The sequence below is a fragment of the Patagioenas fasciata genome, chromosome 5 (assembly GCF_037038585.1).
Source record: "Patagioenas fasciata isolate bPatFas1 chromosome 5, bPatFas1.hap1, whole genome shotgun sequence".
Classification (NCBI taxonomy): Eukaryota; Metazoa; Chordata; class Aves; order Columbiformes; family Columbidae; genus Patagioenas; species Patagioenas fasciata.
In genome coordinates, this window is record NC_092524.1 from 37,493,698 (window position 1) to 37,507,715 (window position 14,018).

Genomic DNA, 14,018 nt, shown 5'->3' on the forward strand with positions numbered 1-14,018 from the left:
TTGTGCTTTCTCTGCTTCTCTTTTTTTCCACAGCAAGACACGCCGCCTCCTCCAAAAAACTATTTGGCATAGGAGTAACCAAGTAAGCCTTAGTAAACAAATTTTGTCTTCCATAGATCTGCATGTAGAAATGGCTGAGACTCTACACCAGTTTTCCTTTTGTGAGGCTGGCTTTTGTGATGCTATTTAAGACAAGTTTGTTATTCGTATTTTATTTAATGTTGCTAAGAAATCAATACTGTCTATGCATTCATTAAACCAGATCAGTTCTTGGACCTGTCAGCTTCATGCTTTCTTCTAATACAAAAGTTATTCCCAGGTAAAACAGCTACTCTTTGTCATAGCCAAATTCTACAACTAACTGAAACATTACCAAGGAATTTCTTCAGGTTTTGTGTTTTTAACAAGTTTTCATTTTCCACCACTCCTATTAAACACAGTATTGTTGGCATATAAGCAGGTTAACAAGAAGATTTAACTTTTTTTTTCTAATGGAAGGTTAAAAACCTGAATGGCAAAACACTTCCCCAAATGAATGGAAATCTTCAACGAAAAAAAAATGTTTTAAAGTTTCTAAAAGATCAACATGCTTAATTCTAGAAATGCAAGGTATTACATCTAAAACAAATAACTGGCTTTTTAGGCATGAAATCATTGATATGGATAAAAGCTTGGTAACAGCATTAGACTGAGACTATAAATTTACTTTTTAGTCTACATGCAACAAAAAGCAAACTTCTATTCTTAGGTCCTATGTAGATTTAATAGGAACACTAAACGGATGTAAATTGTTACCGTTTTATCCCTGAGTCGTTCTCCATGGATAAGAAAATCAGCACAGCTATTCTCTTCCTGGGGAATGACTTTGAAGACTGTGACACAGCTTAGTCCACCCCCTCCAAGTGGTAACCATCCACCACTTGAGTCATCCCGGGTCATCACCACAGCTCGCACTCGTGCATAACTATTACTGGAAGAGATGCAAAAGAATAAATTAGTTTTCCATAAATGCAAACCAGCTAAGCCTAGTTAAAAACCAAAATAACAAACCCACAACCAAGATCACAATAATTAACATTGTGGAGGTTCAGTTCTTCCATAACAGTCACCTAGAAGAAACCAGTCTAAGAGAACCCTCTAAAAAAACGTTCCTCTGTACTTTTATGCCTTCATTAGGACTTTTTGGAGCTTACATGCAATTCCTTGTACAGAAACTCAATCAGACAATATAGTTCCTCAGAGTCAAAAATGATATTCCTCTAAATACTTTACAGTCACTGATCTAGCTAGAGAGGGCCAGGGTGGGAAGACAGTAAGAATCACACTCTGATTTATTTTAGACTAATCATGAAGCCAGTCAGCCACCATGAAATTGCACAGAAAAGAGAACAAGGAAGCAGAAAGAGGTCAGGCCTTCTGCCACTGAAATCTAAACAAGAACAGGCTTCTAGCCAGAAACCTGCTTCCTTTGTCGCTCCCTCCCTCCTCCCCATGCACAGAGCCTGTCCTTGGCAAGGCTTGCTCAGGACACTTGCTGTAGGGCTCAACAACATGACCAGTTACAGCTACTTAAAACCTAACAGTTGTAGTGTCCACTAGCTGGTTCTCTCCTGTGTTTGTAGTATGTGGAAAATTACTTACATTTTACATTTTATCAGCTTTTTCCATCATTTAGCATTTTTATAAAATAAACAAATGTGTATCACCTCATTACTTAAAAGCCTAACTCCCTTTTCAGAGTCTGAGAAACAAATTTTTAGTGATCTTCTCTTGCTCTCTGCTTTTATTTCTCTTAAATTAAATGGCATGTTTCAGTTTTGGTTATGAATTTGCTGCTACATCAGCTGGAAAACCCCACGCCTTACCTAGGATGTTTTAAGATCTTACATTCAAAGTGTGTTTGATTACATGAATGTAATAGTCCATGAATGAGCATTCCAACACCTTAAAAGAAATACGCTTTGTGATATCTTTTGCTACGTATTTCTGATTTAGAGTTTAAGTACTTATGTCAGTTAGCATTACTGATGTCAAATTCAAGAACTGAACAGGAACTATTAGATGAGAACAAAGTTGTTCCTTCTGTACAAAATTATTCGTGATATAACCATTCGCCAACTGTTGTATTTAAAAATGATCACGGTTTCATTTTTTTTTTTTTCCTCCTTAAAAGTCCCAAAATAAGTGAAGGTAGGCTTTTTTGCGTAATTAATATATTACATTCTCTCACACACATGATTCACACGTATGATTCACTTATATATATATCTCTATTAATAAAAGAATTTTCCTGCAGCACCTAAAGCTTAAACATATACTGGTTTGCAAAATGGAAATAAGACTATCCAATTTTGGTTTATAGGCAAGTGAATTTGTTTGTAGAGACTTTGTTTGCCCCCAAGCAAAAAACCCAGCCTCCTCCTCCCCCTAAACCTCATAGTTTAAATGACAGTTCAGACAGGGTTTCTCACCATTTCTGTACCAACATCTTTTAGTAACTACTCCCACACAGCAGACAAACATAATAAAGAAAAAGCCAGTCCTTCATTATATGCATCTATCAATTATAATACTTGCAAATAAAAATGGCACTAATTGGTTAAACCTTTCTTAGCTGTTCTCCATTCAAGCAAATGACAAATTTAGCTTTAAAGGTATTCATTCTGTAAATCTGCTTGCAAATCTAAATATTAGAGCTTTCTTTTGTATACCAACAGACTGCAGCAGGAGTTCAGTAAAGCATCATTTAGGGATATCACAGAACTTCACTTAGGATACATGAGAAAACCTGAACTACATCAGATTTATCTTTTTTTTTCCCCTGAAAATGAAAGTTTACACCCTGCATCCATTTTCTTTTCAAGAATTGCTAAGGAGAAACAAAGATGGATGATACATATCATACCTCCATCACTTAGCTGCTTCCATTTGCCGGAAGTTTGCTGTCAGTGTTGGGCTTTTCCCCCTGCTTCCCTATAGGGAGATGACTAGTCTGGTCTAGTTAACAATCTTGTGTTTTGCTTCTGTATTTTCTGTTCTTTAAACTCTCTTAAACAACATTTATCCTTTCAAATATTTTAGGAACTACTGTCAAAACCATGGCATTAGTGCAAGAACTAAACTAAAATTGCCCAACAGGTAATATTTAATGAATAACCTCTTTAATGGAAACAAAACCGTTTTTCTAAACTAGAAAAATTAATTACTGTCCTTGCAACAATGCCAAAAACTATACAGAGATTGCTTAATTTTGTGGTTTTGTTGTTGGTTATTTTTCAATATTACTTTTTATATTTTAAAGGAACTCACAACTGGTTAGACAGCTATTTTAAGTAACAATACAAGCTGCTTTGCAATTAGCCACAAACCAGCAGCAGGACTTAAAGTGATTTCCATTTCCAGAATCCTCTGCAAACAAACCAGCATCCGTCTGTCAGACTGCTGGTGCTACCGAAACCACACAGACATCTTGTATCTTTAAGCGTTATAGTCCCATCTACTTTTGGGAATTTCGGAACAAATTGCTAAACTGCCACTGTAGCTCAGCTGCGGGAAAAATGGCAGACAAGGCTCCAGTGTTTGCCACCAGCATCCCTCCAGCCTGACATTTTCACCTACTCTTGCCTGTTTATAGCTCTGTGAGGAATAAGAAGAGAAAACCAAACAAACTGGGCAGTCAGTTGAGCATTGCTCTTACGAAACCTTTTCCTAGAGCTACTACAAGCGTGTAAAATGTAGCATGAAGGGCAGCATTGCAACAGCAGGCTCAAACCTCTTGTATCACATCCAACCTTCCCCAAGATCCCCTGATGCTGGTTGTGGCCACTGGAAACTCCGGAGGCAGGACAAGATTTACAGGAAAAGCCAAATAGGACACTGTCCATAGGAGCTTGCTGTTTGCCAGGAGATAGTCCTGAGCACCAGTGAAGACTGGAGACAACCACACAAAAATCCAGGATCAATTCCTAACAACTGTGCAACAGCCAAGTACCTCAAGTAAGGAGATGATAGTACAGTGCTCTTATGTCATTACAGCGAGTTATAAATTGTGATGAAGCAGGGGAAAAAGCAGGGGGGAGGGGCAGCGCTCAAACCAGAAGTGGACAGGAAAAATGTAAGACTTACAGTCCTTGCCTACCATCAACTTTAAGAGTATGAAGCATTAAAATCTGACTAAAGGTTTTAAAGGCTCTCCTCCCTCCACAAGCTCTGTGTTTGTATCGTAATGCTCTTGCGCCCAAACTGACTTATGACCTGAATGACCAAGCTGCTGTTAAAGCCCAGGAAACTCTCCACTGATCTTGACAGCCTGGGATCTTCAGCTCAGCAACTAATGAACAGTCCTGCTTCTGGTGGCTGGTCATGTCATCCCTATGGCTTTTTTTAGAAAAATAAATTATTTTGATAATTTGATGTATTTCTTATGTGTAATATCAAGCCAATTAAAGATACCAAACATTATTACATTTGTCCTTTCTTCCATTAGCAATCCAAAAGAGAATTTCCTGCCAAAGTATTTTTCCCAGAGAAAAAGGTGAAGAGATGTTGAAGTTGAAAAAAAAAAAAAAAAAAGCAGGTATCTTGTTGCATTATATTTATTTTAACCCAGTTAAACAGTATGCAAATCCTAGATTATATATTAAGCACTACCATTCTTTTATTTGTAATGCATCTAGCACATATCTATTTTAATATAGGACTGGAAAAATCAGAGAATCACAGAATGGTTGGGGTTGGAAGGGACCTCTGGATACCATCTAGTCCAACCCACCTGCTAAAGCAGGTTCACCTAGAGTGAATTGCACAGGAATGCGTCCAGAGAAGGAGACTCCACAATCTCTCTGGGCAGCCTGGGCAGTGCTCTGGCACCCTCAAAGTAAAGAAGTTCCTCCTCGTGTTTAGATGGAGCCTCCTATGCTTCAGTCTGTGCCTGCTGCCCCTCATCCTGTCACTGAAAGGAGTCTGGATATAATAACAAGAGTGATCTCAGAAAAGCTCATTAAGACAATTGAACTGCAATTTCAAATTGTTTTTCAGTACTATAAAGCTACTACCAATCATCATCAAGAAACTTAGATCTTCAAGTGGAATTAGAAATTCCATACAGGAAACTGACCCTCTCAGCTTGATAATTAGTATTATGAGTTCTCTCAAATCTGGAAAGCAGATTTGTAGAAAAGGACCTCAGGTTTCAGGTGTACACCAAGTTGGACATGAGCCAGCAATGTGCTTTTTGAGACAAAGAAGGCCAGTGGTGTCCTGGGCTGCATTAGGAAGGGTGTTGCCAGCAGGTAGGGAGAGGTGACCCTTCCCCTCTGCACTGGTGAGGGCACATCCGGAGTGCAGGGTCCAGTGCTGGGCTCTCCAGTACAAGAGACATGGAGCCACTGGAGGGAGACCAGTGAAGGCCACTAAGACGATTACATGACTTGAGCATCTGTCGTATGAGGGAAGGGTGAGAGAGTTGAGGCTGTTTAGCCTGAAGAAGACTCTAGGGGGATTTATAAAACTTTATTTATATAAATAAACTTGGAGGGTGCAAAGAGGATGGACTCAGGCTCTTCTCAGTGGTGCCCAGGGACATGACCAGAGGCAGTGGGCACAAACTGAAACACAGGAGGTCCTGTCTGAACATGAGGAAACTTACTGTTAGGGTGACGGAACACAGGTACAGGTTGCCTATTGAGTTTGTGGAGCTTCCATCCTTGGAGCTATTCAAAAGCCACCTGGGCATAGTCCTGGGTAACCTGCTTTAACTGGCCCTCCTTGAGCAGAGGGGGTAGACAAAATGATGTCCAAAGGTTCCTTGCAACCTCAATTATTCTGTGATTCTTTAACATAATATTTCAAAGCACAACAATTTCAATAAAAGACAACTTCATAAATATAACTAATATGGGTTAATTTATGAGAACTCATGATACTTTGAAGTAGGAGTTGTCACTGTGCACAACTGCTATTTAAACACTTCTGACAAGGCTGAGGGAAAAAGAAAGGCATTCTGAAAAATCGTGACACACTCTGCTATGAAATTACACTATCTTTGCTGACATGCAAGTAACAGCTCCAGGCTGATCTCTGAATGTGAACTGGTCATGGATCAAGGCTCTTTACCTTTGACTGGCACTTCAGACACGTACTTTAACCCCTCCAACTTCTGGTGCAATTTACTTATTTGTTTGTAACCTCACCCAAAGAGCATACATGAATCAGACTTGGCTTTTTATGGTTCTTATTATCCAAACAGCTTGGCAGAAGATTTCATGACTTCCAGCTAGAGAAGTGCTCATGAGTTTGTGCATGCCTAGAGTACCAAAAGGTAACAACACCAGACCACCGAGCTAAAGTCTATTTTACCTGCAGACAACATTTGTTGAGTATTGACTCAAATTAGAAAAGAATAATTACTATCATCAGTATCACATGAACATATTGGTACATTGCTGATACAGAGCCCTTTGTTACTTAAGGTTTAGAGAATGACTGCCACTGGCACAAAATATTAATGTCTTATCTGCAACAGAAGGAAATGCAAATATAGCACGAGTACTAAAGAAGACATAATTTATATCAAGAAAACATTTGACAGCATATCCTATTAATTTTTATGAAAGGGAAACCACTGTGTATATATATATATATATTTGACATAATAACAGCTACTATGTGAGGCTCTGCCTGACATGACTGTTACCTTTCTCCTCTCAAAATTATACCAGCAGATCAGAATGTACACCAAAACATTATGCTGGTAGAAGGCAAAAGGTATTCTTCACAGTAAAGACAGGAGGTACAGCAACCACACACAGCTACTGTGCCTAGGGGTTTAGCAAGAAAAAACATGGATTTCCAGGAGAAACTACAGACAAATGCTGTTATATTTAGGATGGTGGGTATCCACATCGATTTACTGAAGGGCTTTGGAGTCTACCAAAAGACTTAAATGAGACGTTCTTGCTTGAACAAACAAAAAAAACCTGCTTACAGAAACCTGAACCAGGTTGGTACAAAAGTAATTGCTGTTTTTGCATTGTTGAAATTTGCCATTTGATACTGGAATACATTCTTAAATAAATGTGCTTATGTTATATATAATTTGAATGTGTTTTTCTAGCTTTATGTTTTTGTTTGTTTTGGTTTGGTTATTTTGTTTGTTTGTTTGCTTTTGCTACTGGCTTACTGCTTGCTGTTTATTTTATTTTATATTTATTTTAGACTATGGAAATTATGTTAGACAAAAAGCAAATTCAAGTGATTTTCTTATTTGCATTCAAAGTGGGTCGCAAAGCAGCAGAGATAACTCACAACATCAACAATGCATGTGGCCCAGGAACTGCTAATGAATGTACAGTGCAGTGGAGGTTCAAGAAGCTTCACAAAGGAGATGAGAGTCTTGAAGATGAGGAGCGTAGTGGCCAGTGGTCGGAAGTTAGTAATGACAAATGGAGAGCAATCATTAAAGCTGATCCTCTTACAACTTCATGAGAAGTGGCCAAAGACTTCAACGTCAACTGCTCTACAGTTGTTCAGCAAATTGGAAAGGTGAAAAAGCTCAATAAGTGGGTGCTTCATGAACTGACCAAAAAAATTAAAAAAAAAAAAAAAATCATCATTTTGAAGTGTTGCCTTCTTTTATCCTTCACAACAGCAATGAATGATTTCTCAATCAGATTGTGTCATATAAAATTCACTTTTCATCACATGTCAACCTGCGACAACCAGTTCTGTGGCTGGACTGAGAAGAACCTCCAAAACACTTCTCAAAGCCAAACTTGCACCAAGAAAAAAGGTCATGGTCACTGTTTGATGGTCTGCTGCTGGTCTGATCCACTGCAGCTTTCTGAATCCTGGCAAAATTCTAACATTTGAGAAGTCTGCTCAGCAAATCGATGAGATGCACTGAAAATTGCAACACCTGCAGCCAGCATTGGTCAACAGAAAGGGCTCAATTCTTCTCCACAACACCCAACCACAGGTCACAAAACTGATGCTTGAAGAAGTTGAATGAATTGGGCTACAAAGTTTTGCTTCATCTGCCACATTCACCTGACCTCTTGCCAACCGACTTTCACTTCTTCAAGCACTTCGGCAACTTCTTGCAGAAAAAACGCATCCACAAGATGTAGAAAATGCTTTCCAAGAGTTCATGAAATCCTGAAGCACGGATTTTTATGCTACAGGAATAAACAAACTTATTTCTTATTGGCAAAACTGTGTTGATTGTAATGGTTCCTACTTTGATTAATGAATATGTGTTGGAGCCTAGTTATAACAATTTAGAATTCATGGTCCAAAACCACAATTACTTTTGCACCATCCTAATACCAAGCAAAATAGTTTTTTCCTTCTGCCATTTTGGGTTCAAGACGTGGAAAACTGTATTACATAAGGATGAGATAACTGGTATCCTGAAAGAGCCAAAAATACTTGATTACACAATTACTACTTAGCAGGAGAGGCTTGTAAAACCAGGTGTTTGACAGTGCACCTACAATTCATGAGACACAAATGAATAAGTGTCTAGAATGGGAAACTGTCAAAACGGTATATTGCTGTTATGAAGTGTTCTCTTGGATGCTACATCGGGGAAGGAAAAAGGGCAGTACTAGAACCACATTTCTATTTGAATACAGACAAATTAAGATTTGTGACTGTGTAAAGTAACTGATGCTGCAAGTAAGAATGGTTACTACCACAAGAGCTTTTACAAAGCAAAAGAGCACACGAAGAACAGAGAAGCTGTTAGAAAGATTTGAAAACCATGACAATTACACAAAAGAGGTATTTGACATTTCCATGAATAATACTTTAGCCCTGTTCCCTAGCACCTCCTCTTGTTTAATAATTGTAGCTAGTTTCTATTACTCCTGTATGTCATCCATGAGGATTGGTTAAACGAAGTAATCTTTTAGCAGATTAAAGGACATCATGACACATACTTGGGTTCCACCTCTTTTAATGAAACTGCCTTCTGGAGGCCTAAGTTTTCATAATAGTCTGGATTCTGTAACACCATCTGGTCAGGGTATACTACTTAAAAAATTGCATCTGATATCAAATACACAAGCGAATAAAAAACTCAAACAAGCTTATCTTTCTTTCTATCCTTCCCCACAGAAGTTTAAAAGAACCAAAGTAACATTCAAGGATAGGTCCACAGGTTTTGGAAATGTATAACAAAACTAAAAGAACAGTATATAGTGTGTAGTTTCCTTTCCTAAGAGTTGGTGAGATGAGCCAGATATGGAAGATGCTTTTTGATGACTTCCACAGATACCTGCTTAACAACAGAGGACAGCTGGTGTCACAGTCTCCTGGATTAAATTACATCAAATTTTAGGCAGATGGGATAAGAGAATTTGAGTGGTCAGATCCTGCTACTCATGATCCTCAAGTTTAATCGGCTTCCTCCAGAAAACCTTAAATTTGCCTCATTTTCTCAAGCTGACAGCCATGAACTCCAGAAATATCCACTCTTCAACTCAGCCTGGCTTCTCCTCTCTCTACATGTTCTCCTAGTTTTTTCTTCCTCCTAACCCCAGAATTTCTGAAGCTCCAGAGGAATCTCTTCATTTATAGCACAGAATTGTTGGTACCTTTTCTAATTTTGTGAAATCACTACTTGTTTCTTAAAAAGTAGCAATCAAGCTATTGGGTTCTGATGCCATTTATTAATTGTGACTTGCTTACCATGGAAACATTTAGATAAAAAGGCCCACAAATCAAACAAGACAGTTAACTTTTTAGATAAGTTATCATTTCTTTGTAACCTTGCAAAAACAAAGGAACATCTAAATAAATTACGGAAGACAAGCTTTTAATTTTCTGAGGCACTTCAACAAACTTAGGACAAGCACAAGTTTGTACCCTAAGGCAGATTCCACTGAAACTAAGGCAACTTGACACTTCCAGTAAATGTCGTCAGACAACATTCATCCAGTCTGGAACATTTTTTTTTTTTTTTTTTTTTTAATGAAGGTTCAGTTGTGCCTTTTATTTTCCTTGGAATAGCAATGCTTACTACAGCTTATAATGCATAATTTCAGGAAAGTTTTACAGGTAATAGCTATATCTGAACAAGTCAGAGTTCTCTGTTCTCTCAGGGCCATTTTCCTCCAGCCTTACGTACTGAAAAAGTCCTTGCGCTTCACTCAAGTATGCAGGTGCAACAAGATCACCCTTATAGTCAAAGCTATTAGTCATCTAGCCATCAAGATTAGGAATAGCAAGATTCTGGAAACCCTGTTAACATGAGATGTGAATGCATTAATCAAAAAGTCATTTTTTAATAAAATTCTTGACCACTAAAATAAGATGAAGGTAACTAATATATTGAAAAAAAGACCATAAGAAGATTCATTATGAGTAATTTTAGCTAAGAAGGTATGACAGGCTGTACCAAATACATTATTTTCAAACAAGCATCTGTGTACTTTTTATTCCACTGCTCCTTGCATTTAAGAATAGTGCTCCACAAATGTCCAAAAAGCTATTATTCTCCTCCTAACACACCTAAGAACTTAATTTAGCAAAAATAAAGGACAAACCAAGCAGACCCTGCTATACTTTCTCTAACACACCAGAAAACACTTTTATGTTTCCTATGCCTGAATTTCTTTCAGCTTATCCTGGACTACATTCTCTTTGAGACAGGGACCATCTGTAACCAGCGTAATTCAATAAAGATCTAAGTACGTGCTGATATACAGTATACAGAACTTAGCTAGTAAGTGGCTACGTACTCTTAATCTGGCTGTACATCTGTGGGAGAAAAAAGCATCAGTCCCACTAAGTTTACTCACCTCAAGCAAAACTTATTAGGTAGGCATCCAGAAAACTTAAATAAACTATATCCACATTTACAAAAATAATCTTCCTTTAACTGTCTTGCTGAATGTTGTACAAGAAACAGTGTTTTTAAACTATGTGAATTAAAACTATAGTATCATTTGTTGATACTGATAAATCTAAAGCTTGTCTCAACATTTACACTGACATGGCTTTTCAAGGATTTTAATCCGCCCAGATGAAAGTGATCTTGCGTGTGAAGTAAATTATATTCTAGTAAAATCCCTAATGCTAAATTGCTCTTTTCAACATAATATGAAAACACCACGCATGCAAAAGGGTGTTTCAAACATACAAAAATGTACAGATCATAAACGTCCACACCAACAAAACAGAAAGACTACATGCCGAAGTGCAAAATGCTTAACAAATAGCACCAAAATCAGAGTAAAAACCAAAATCTGAACAAATCTTAAGAAAGATAGCTTGTGAATTTACAGATCTGTTTTAAAGGTTCAGTGACCAAAATGAAGCTACCACTCCCTTGCTAGGCAGCATGACACCTCGTGGTTTGAATCAGTCTTTTTGTAGTTTAACAAACCACGTATATTTGGCATAGAGGAAATAACCTGAGACAGACAAGTGAAAGACAAATTCAAAGACTTTTATTATAATAATTCATCAAAGGAGAAGAAACAGAGGATTAACAAGATTATGCAAAATATTTCAACGGTATGCCCTTCATATCTGCAATACGTCAGCATGAACAATGTGACCTGCACAGCCAATATACAACTGTATAGAATCATAGAATGGTTTGGGTTGGAAGGGACCTTACAGATCTTCTAGTCCAACCCCCCTGCCATGGGCAGGGATACCTTCCACTAGACCAGGTTGCTCAAAGTCCCATCCAGCCTGGCCTTGAACACTTCCAGGGATGGGGCATCCACAGCCTCTCTGGGCAGCCTGTTCCAGTGTCTCACCACCCTCACGGTGTAGAATTTCTTCCTTGTTTCTAAACTAAATCTACTCTATTTCAGTCTAAAGACATTAGCCCTTGTCCTATCACTACATGCCCTTGTAAAAAGTATGATCCATGTTTGATAATCTCAGTAACAATTAGCATCCTAGCCAGCAGTCTCAGGCATAGAAATAAGGTCAGAAGACACAGCAGTGTTAATAGTGCCATCAGAAAAGTGTAAGCCTTGTGTAACTACATTGCCTGCTTCAAGTACTGTTAAAGTAATACTCTTCACAAGTTTCTACAAAAAGCTGTATGTAATGAATACATTGGTCATGCATGAACATAACATAGAACAAAGTAGCACACTAGAAGGCCTCTCAGTTCAAAAGGAAGACTGATTAAGTTGTATTACTGGCTGCTGCTCCAGAAGTTTAGAAACTTGTAACCAACCACACTGAAAAAACAGGATACAAGTATTTCCAGCCCTCCCAAAATATGTAACAAACCAAAATAAGAATACATTCACAATTAATAAATGATAGTTGGTCATGAGAACTCCTGCAATAATCACTAAATCTCTGTCTACTCAGTAACCGAAAAAGGATCTACCAGCTACATTTTCCTTGCTTTGGCAACAACAAAGTCCTAAACAAAGGGTTACAACACTGAGATCATGTGATGATTTAGTGTTATGATTACATCTTGTTGCTTCCTCTTTGGACTTTTCAAAACCATTAATACCATTAGAAGTTATGGGTCTGGGGTGAGACTTCACTGTAAGAAGGAAGTTCTGAAAAGGGTGCTGGAGACAGCCAAGTCGAACTGCACAAAATACATGATTAGAGTATCACGAAAGCAAGTGCAACATGACACAATGCAAGCTCAAACCAGTTTTTAGACAGTAAAATCCAAGCAAGGAAAGAAAGCTCTTGCTATGGACAAAAATGTCATGTAAAAACAGCTAGGCAGATTTTTTTTTTTTTGGTGCAGTTCTGATATCTATGCTGCACAGTTTTACTACACAAACCAGATTGCTATCCACCCTAAAAATGTTTTAAGTGGCTATTTGCCACTTCTATTACACAAAATATGGTACAATAAAATAGTTTATAAAATACAGTATAAAGTACAAAGCTGAAAGATCTTAGTAAGTCAATGAGATATACATTAAGCCATTCCACAAATATTTGTGTTCCTTTATTTAACAGCAAGGAAAATGAATCCTGACTGCATAATTGAAGAAATACAGACAGAAAATTAAATATCTTAAGAGAGCCAGAAGATGAGATTATATATTCAAAAATACAAGGAGAAATTAAACTGGTAGAAGGGACAAATAGGTATAGATGGTGAAGATAAAATTCAAGGAACAGGAAACTGGGCCATTTAATTTGTACACACATGTGTAGTTATGCACTTTTGCTCCTGATTCCAGCAACAGAAGGACCTTCTCTATTCATATCCCAAGCACAGGTTCTACTATTGAAACAGTAAGAATTACATATAATTTTCTGTTATGATAAATAACAATGAATTTTGAGCACTTTTATCTGAAATGAGACTGTCTAAATAATCCAAAGAAACCACGAGATGCCATTTAGCTTTACTAGCTAAAGAAAAACAATCAGCATCTTATTATGCATCCTGAAAAGCAAGGTCAAAAGACCGAGAACATATAACAAGTAACTTCTTTAGTGATGCTAACAAATAACCCTTAATTTTTGAGCTGAAATTTTCACTATTTAGGCATTTAAGCCTAAAGTACTGGCTATACTGTACAAGTTCACCTAACAGAATTCTGTAGACTTTGTTCACAACCCAGCGTTGGGAACACATTCATCATGTATGAGCTTTACAACAGCAGGTATACTGTGCTTTTGAGGGTTCCGAGTCCTGAATTTGGTTGCTCTAACACCAGTTGTGTTTGAAGGGAAAAAAAAGAATATTCCATAGTCATGCTGTAATTCCTAGAAAGAATTCATTTGCCTGTAATTTTTATCCATTCTTCCCAGTGTTATGAAAGACTTATTTATTATTATTTTTAAAAACTTATTGACCAAAAGAAAAACAATCACTTATCTCTTGATTTGAGTCAAAGGATTCTAGAACCATCACTCTGCAGTTTTAACTACCTGATGATTAATGTAGCTCATCCTTGTTTTCTTCACCCATATGTTGACCAGGATGTGTTGTGTGACTGGTACTCAACACAACCATCTATTTAAGGCATTTTCACAAAAGACTGAGTAAAAAACTGATATTGATT

At 37.5% G+C, this 14,018-nt stretch overlaps 1 protein-coding gene across 1 annotated transcript in view; it reads right to left on the minus strand.

The window, feature by feature from the left end:
* SPRED1 (sprouty related EVH1 domain containing 1) overlaps positions 1-14,018 on the minus strand; it is a 60,487-nt gene that overhangs the window by 23,837 nt on the left and 22,632 nt on the right. The window contains exon 2 of the mRNA XM_065839469.2: positions 796-970. Within this exon, the coding sequence (XP_065695541.1) occupies positions 796-970 (175 nt within the window). The remainder of the gene's footprint in view (positions 1-795; positions 971-14,018) is intronic.